The sequence below is a fragment of the Centruroides sculpturatus genome, unplaced genomic scaffold, assembly GCF_000671375.1.
Source record: "Centruroides sculpturatus isolate CEXI.00-Female unplaced genomic scaffold, Cexi_2.0 scaffold1041, whole genome shotgun sequence".
In the NCBI taxonomy this organism is placed as follows: domain Eukaryota; kingdom Metazoa; phylum Arthropoda; class Arachnida; order Scorpiones; family Buthidae; genus Centruroides; species Centruroides sculpturatus.
Window position 1 is genome coordinate 225,883 of NW_019385153.1, and position 8,232 is coordinate 234,114.

General features: G+C 31.4%; 1 protein-coding gene across 1 annotated transcript in view; it reads right to left on the reverse strand.

The window, feature by feature from the left end:
- Positions 1-8,232, reverse strand: part of LOC111635528 (transmembrane protein 33-like) — a 64,803-nt gene that overhangs the window by 16,342 nt on the left and 40,229 nt on the right. Inside the window, exon 7 of the mRNA XM_023380517.1 lies at positions 7,359-7,498. Within this exon, the coding sequence (XP_023236285.1) occupies positions 7,359-7,498 (140 nt within the window). The remainder of the gene's footprint in view (positions 1-7,358; positions 7,499-8,232) is intronic.

Below are 8,232 nucleotides of genomic sequence, written 5' to 3' on the forward strand. Positions count from 1 at the left end.
GACATCAATTCTGCCCAAATAAAATCTTTAAAAATGATCAATATTTTTGATTTACGGTCGAAATAATTTTAATATAAATTCTATTTATCGAATACATTATATATATTACTCGATATTACTCGATAAGTTTTTAAGAGAATTATTTTTGATCGAATTTCAAATATCTGTGTCGCGTGACACTTTTATCCTCAAATCTCCAAAAAATTCAGAGTTAGTGATTTTGTTCAACTTTTAATCTTATCAACAAAAAGTAATTCGAGCTCAGTCTCGTATTTTTTCTTGGGTAATCCCGTCTAGTGTCTATCCTATCAGATCTTTAGATCTGCAAATGTGACAAAACCATCTCAGGTGACTTTTTTATTCTTGTTAATGTTTTCTCTCATTCTCACTACCGACTTAATTTTCTTTCTAAATTCTTTATTTGTGTAAGGGATCTTCGTGATACTTTGAATGCATCTGTTATCGAAAATAAGATATTTGTTTCTTTGTTCCTGGTTTAATTTCTATTTACAAGTAAAGGATTTATTAAGTTATTTAAGAGACATTTTATTTCTTAAACTAAGGCTTCAAATAATATGAGTCTTTTCAAATTATTCTTCATTAATCGTTCTTTTTAGGTCTTTATTTGCATATTCATTGCTTTTAAAGTTTTCTTGTTAAAGAATACTTCAAAGATTTAAAATGGTTACATATAAATGCAATAAAATAAACAGCATTTCTAACAGAATAGTCCGGGTTCGAGTTACATTTAGGATGAATTCCTTTAGTCGTCGGCAATAGCAATAAAATTATATTTCATATCTTTATAGCAAATTTAAGCTCGCGATGCATTAGATTTTATAATTTGAAATCAGTAATAGAAGAAAAATCAGATTATCTAATTTTGAGAGTTATATTATTCATATTTGTTTAGAACATAACATAATGTTAACAGGCATTCGAATAAAATTTCTGATAAATTATGAGGGAACATATAATTTATTATAAATTTATTGCATTTATGAAAATTATTGCAATAGAATATTATATACTAAAGTAATGTTATACAATGTAATAATAAGGATAAAATAATAAGAATATTAATTAATATGACCATTATAATCACCTATGTGCAAAATAATTTGTACAGAAATAACTGTATAACTTCTTGAATCATAAAAACACATTCACTTAAAGTTCAAACTGAACGATAAAACTTAGAAACGTATCATTTGGAAAGTAAATTTAAGGCACTACTTAGATTTCGAAAGAAGCAGATAAAACTTAAAAGTTTTTCAGAAAACACAGCAAACCTTTTCTGTACAATCTTAAACTTCGAACAAATTACAAAAGAGTATTTATGGACTAGAAAATGAGATAATGTAATATCAACTACATTATTCAAAATCAATGCTTAATAATCATTTGTTATTTATGATAACTCTCTTATCTTCCTTACATAAAAATAGCATAAATTATGGATATAAACTTTAGCTATTTTTTATAATAGTTATCATTTGTTACACGAATAATTACTTCGTATACTTGTTATTATTATACAGTATACGTGCTATACATATTATATATATATATATATTTTTTTTTTAAATTTTAAATTAAATAATTTTTTGTAGTAAAAAAATACATAATAAATTTTTCAAAATTTTTTAAAGAAAATTCTTTTCCTAAACAGAACAATCAAGTTTATCCATTTGTAAAATAAAGGAAGAGTAATGTTTATATATAATTTAGTAATTACTTATATATTCCATTTAATTTTAAATGAATGTAATTATCTTACAATGAAAATTCATTATTCATTTTTTTAACAGACTTTTTACATAATATTGAAATATCATATAACATTAATGAAAATATATTTTACCTGATATTAGTTTGATATAATACAGTTCTATTCTAAATAAAAACAAATTAAATACAGTCGACCCCCCCTATAACACGGGTTCCTATAGTTCGGATTCCTATATCACGGCGAAAAAATTGTGACAGTATTCTTACAAACATGCTAAAAAACTCCTATAATTCGGTAAAACGTCATCGCCGACTCGTGTCGCGACAGGATTGTACAAACCGTTGAGTTTAAGAAGCGGACCTACTAAAAACCATTTATTATTTAACGTACATAAAAATTATATTTATATTAATGATATCTCCAAAGTTCAGCAAATTTTTCGCAAAAAAATAATTTATCAGGAAGCACGCGAGCGCCATTCGATGACAATCTCCACGACAAAAACAAGCTTAAGCAACAGCATCGTAGAACGGTGCACACTCGGTAAGTAATCCTACAATTTTTTGTTTATAGCATAGTTTATATGGGTTATTCTCAAAAAAATTATATGTATTTTGGAAATGTTGAATTGAATTAGTCTAGAATTGATTAATTTTATGGAAGAAACCTTTCAAACAGCCGTAGTCCGTAAACTGAATACGTGCCGGGCTGTGATTGGCTGGACTCGTAGAAGCTGGATTCATAAAACTCAAACGTATCTACCGTGTTATGGAAAGGTCGACTGTATTTANACTACAAAAAAAATATGAAAGTTTTTTAAAAATGTTATTACACAAATCAGATATGAAAAAAATTATGAGTAAAAAACAAAAAATACAAAAGATTAAATAAAAGAAAACAATCTCACAAATTACAAAATCAATTATCATCAGAGCAAGAAAATTCAGAATGCTAATTACAGATTTGAGGACAAACCATTCTGAAGAGACAAGAAAATTTCTTGAAAAGCAAAAACTCTCATTTCTCTAATAATAATATAAGGCATTTATTATTTACTTATAGATTACCTTCTTGTCATTATGACAAACATATTTTCAAAACCTTAATATAACCCTTATCAATGAAGGGTTATATTAAGGTAGCTTAGCTTATCAATGAAGTGTTATGTTCTTGATGGTGATGTTAATGCAGAGTTTTTAATTATTTGTACTGAAGATTTATTTATAAAAGTTATTCAAAAAATTATCTAAAACTTTTACTTTGATTGAAGCTTTAAAATAAATTTTAATGGTAAAATAAATAAATAGAAAATTTATTTACATTCTATAGCACTCTTTCCATACTAGGAAAGAGTACTATAGAAATATATAATGCTGCATCTTAAGGTAATCATTTGAGTACATTTTAAATGGAAAGTTGGGTTCAAATTTTAGTTAAATTCAACAGTTGTAGCATTGAGTTGTCAATACATATAACTAAACTGGTAACAGGATAAACAGATAGGACAAAGTTTACTCTTCTATGAATAATTACAATTTTGCCATAACTTGATTTTTTTTTTACAATTAGCAAGTTTCTATTGACATTTATTATAAAATATATCCTGATTTCAGATGCATCTTATAATTGAAATTCTTAAAACAAAACACATCATAGTAGTAGTAGTAGTAGTAGTAGTAGTTCCTCCAATGCTAAGTAGCATACTGGGCAGCAATTATCTTCCATTGATTTCAATCATGAGCAAGGACTTCAGCTTCCTCCCACATCATATTGAGCATCTTCAGATCTTGGAGAAAAGTTCTATGTCAAGTATTCCCAAGGCATTGTCGTGGTCATTTGGCACCAGGAGGAATCCATTTCATGGCTGTCTTAGGGATCCTATTGTTCTCCTATGAAAAATGTGGCCATCTAATCGAACTCTTCTATGAGCGACAATGTTATGAAGTTTATACACCCCACTCCTTCAGAGAACCTCTTCATTGGTGATATAATCTAAATATCACATCTTTAAGGTTCGTCATAAACATGTCTGTTGGAAGACATCAAGCCTTCTACTGATGTTTTCTGATGTCTTCCAGGACTCACTAGTGTAAACAGCTATTGGAATCACAATGGAGGTGAACAGGCTGAATTTGGTTCTCAATGAGATGGATGGTGAGGACCAGATCTTGTTCATCCACTAGAAAATGGTCACCGCCTTTCCGATGCATTATTTCCCAAAATGGCAATGCAGAATTGCATTGCCATTTTGGGAAATAACACTACCCAAGAAGGTAAAACTCTCTACTTCCATCAATGTGCTCCAACAATTACTCCCCACATTTGTGCAGTGTTACTCATGTGCATAATTTTTGACTTCACAGTGTTTATCCCAAAGCCAATTTTGTGTGCCTCCTGAGACAATGTGGTAGTGGTGTGCTGTAGCATTGTCCTACTTTCCTCTAATAGGGTGATATCGTCAGAAAAACCAAATCTCCAAGACAATCCTGGTCAGGCCAGTGGATGTCGACCCTAATGTGTGCACCAGTCTCTTCTGCATGACATTATCAATGACTATGAGGAAGAGAAAAGGTGACAGGACATAACCCTGCCTGACTCCTGTCATAATTTCAAAAAAGTCCTTATGATCACCTTCAGTCTTGATGCAGCAACTTGAATGCAGATATAAGGCCTTGAAAATGGTGATAAAATTTGTCAGTACACTGTAAAGTGGCAAGATCTGCCAGAGGGACTTGCAGTGAACACTGTCAAAAGCCTTCTTGAAATCAATAAAATTAATGATCAATGGATATTGATACTCAACACATTGTTCGATGATATTCTGAAAAGAGAAGATCTGCTTGCTGCACGATCTTCCACCGCAAAACTGAGCTTGCTCCTCCCGTAAGCGCTGATCGAGGGTAATCCGCAGACGTCAATGGAGGACCATACAAAATCTTTTTCCAGGCACAGAAAGGAGAGTGACGCCAGTTGGTACATTCAGAGGTATCTCCCCTCTTAGGAATTATGACTATAGTGCCCCCTCTCCAATCTTCTGGAACTTCCCCACACTGCCACAACCTGTTAAATAATAATGTTAACTATTCCAACGTATGTTGTCCTCCATGTTTCAAAATCTTAGCTAATTTTGTCCAGCTGCCTTATTATTCTTTAGGATTTTAATCGCAAGCTGCACTTCTTCAAGGGTAATATTGCCAGTGTCCACCTGAAGCTCATTCTGTGTATCCTCAATATTGAAATTGTATGTGATGGATGATTCTGCTTAATTAAATGTTTCCCAAAAGTGTTCCATCCATCTCTTGTTCTGTTCTTGAGCTATAAGAAGCTTCCCATTTTGTCTTTTATTGGAATGCTGGAATTACTCCTTGTCCCAGTCAATTCATAGACTATGTGATACAGGGTCTTGGAGTCATTCCAGTCGAAAGCCTCCTGTGCTTCAGTACCCTTTCGTTCTAACTATTCCTTCCTGTCTTTCTGACAACTTTTCTTTACATGTTTATCCAACTTGGTGTATCTTTGGTTTCCTTCCTCCATCTCAGCCATTGTTTTAGCCTGATCCCTTTTAAATTTTGTGGCTTTCCTCTCATCAATAAACTTCTATGAGTGATCTTGGATTCACTGATCTTTTCATCTTCCAATGACGTTTTGAGTGCAAGTGCACTCCATGATAATTCCTCTGAGGTTCCCCAAAGATCTTTTATATCTGTCATCTCTCCAAGAAGAGTGAAATGATTGTGCAACTCCAGAGTAAATGTTTCAATGATAGTTGGATCATTTAATTTTTCTATAGCAAATGGTCTTTTTAGCATGAGTTGCCTTTAATTACAAAGTTTGAGCTTAATATCTGCCAATATCTGCACTTCTGTAAATCCTTACATTGCACAGTGATGACCTCCACTTTTTACTAATACAAATAAAATCTATCTCATTAAAAGTACACCTGTCTGGTGATGCCAGGTCTTTTTATGGATAAGCCGATGTTGGAAATACATGTTCCCAAAACAATATTAGCCTTTCTCCATTGTCACTCATATGAACAGAGGACGCACGAGCACCAATCAGTCTTGAGTCCTCAATGAACCCCGAATAGGGCATTGAAGTCCCTGATCATAACCATTAGGTCATGATTTGGGATACCATCAAAGATGTCTTGGAGCTGCTCATAAAATTCATCTTTTATTGTGTCCTCTGCATTTTATTGGTTGATGCATAAACCTGCACCACAGTCACTCTGGCATGTCCATGGGTAAAGTGAGCTGTAATAATCACTGAAGGACCTCCATACAAAGAGTGTTTTTGTCGCTTGTTTACTTAGAATAAGACCTATTCCAAGCTCATGCTGCACTTCATGGCCCGCGTACAATGTGGTTTTCCCTTCACTACTGATTCGGTCATTTGTTGTCCATCTAACCTCACTGACACTGAGGATGTCCAACCGATTTTCATCAAATGTCTGTAATAGCTGAGTGAGTCTTCCACTCTGATATAGTGTGTGCACATTCCATGTTCCAATTTTCATATTTCTGGTGGAAAAGATTGTTTCTGACATCAGACACTGTTGCCAGTTTCCTCCGACCCCGTCATATTACCTGGAGCTAAATTTCTGATCATTTGATCAAAATTTCTGTTTATTCTTGCTGTTTCCTTAGCACTCATAGTTTTTACAGGGACAGGTTGCTAATGCAATGCCAAAATTTTACATATACTCCAGTAAAATTTATTAAAAAAAATCCTCAATGATTTTCTGAACTTATTCTACATTATAATATAGCATAAATAAATTAAAATTTTTGACCCACTTGATATTTAACTATGAAATTCTAATTTAATAATTATCTCAATTAACCAATTGGTAGAAATATGAGGCTTATCAAACTGCAATGGAACCAAGTAATTGAGATTACATCAAGAAATGTCTTGATGTAATGTCTAGGAAGTCTAGGAAAGACTGAAATGCACTCTGCAAATTAAAAGTCTCAATTTCTCAATGTGATCTCAATTACTTGGTTCTATTGCAGTTTGATAAGCCTCATATCTCTACCAACTGGTTAATTGAGATTATTAAATTAACAGTTTAGAGGCAAGAAGGTTACAACTATATGAAATTATAATCTGTTATATGAGTATTTACATGTTATTACAAGAACTTTTTAATTCTATTTTGAATTTTGTCTATTACTTCTAAACCAACTTTTTATAGTGACTATTTTTATATTTGTACATCTTTCTGAACAAATTACAAAATTAATAACTAGTGAAGTTTAACAATTTGATTTTTATCTTTAAATTTTCTTCACAATTTTTCCACTGTTCTTTATTTTAATTCTAAGAATTATACAGAATATTTGTTCTTTTGATTACATAATACAGAACAAATGTATAGTATGAAGTGAATCTTGACTGAGTTTCTCAAAGATTAAAAACATTAGTAATCAGTTTTTATACTTTCATTACATTTATAATTTATTGAATAATATTAAAATAATAATTAAGTGTTTAAGCTCCAATCATTTTACACACATCACATTTTGACAATGTGAAATGAAACACGACAATTTACAATAAAATAATTCTTAGAATTTTTATTTGTGAATACAATAAGTAAACTTAATAGTTAGTTTCTTACCTAAATATCATGAAAATTGTCAAAGGCATGAGGAAAATTTCTGTGAATGCAATCAATCGAAAAAAGTTCTTCTGCTGGTTATTGACAACATTCTCAAAAAAGTTTATAAGATCTCCATTGTTTTCTAATCCAACTAATTTCTAAATAAATAAATTATTTCCAATAATAATAATAATAATAATAAAATAAGAAAGTTATATCGAAAATATAAAGGAATTATAGATATTTAGGATTCTTGTATTCAGCGACTAAATCTTTATTTTGTTTACTGTCACCCTACTCTTATTATCCAAAAATAAGGATCATTATTTCACTCACTTTATTCTAATTCTAGTTTTAAGCAAAAATTTTATTTATTTTGCGTTTTAAATTTATGAGGGTCTATTATAATTTCTTATCCAGTGGTCGAGTGGACAAAACCACCGAACACGGTAGATGATCACGGGTTCACACCTGACCAAAGGTGAATTTTCCAGGTTTTCTTCATGTACCGAACACATAAATAGGGACCAGTTTCCTATAAAAATTGTAACAAAGTGGCATTCCTCTTGGCAGATCGCCGACGACGTGTTACGTTGTCTTAATTCATGAAGCCAACTCAAACATTTCTTACCTCCTCTTTAGTCTCTCATAATATTTATAGGCCTGATAATAACGGTCACTAAATTCAATAATTTGGTAATATTGAAATAAATTTTGGACTTTAACTTCAGACAGTATGATCTACAATGATCTGGAACTGATAAAATCCTCGTTGAAGCACTCACAATCTAATTAATATCAATCCAGACTCTGATGGTTAAGAAGTGCATCCTTACTACTTTTCTACTATTTTAGTTATATTCTTTTAACCATGGTTAACCTACTCTAAAAT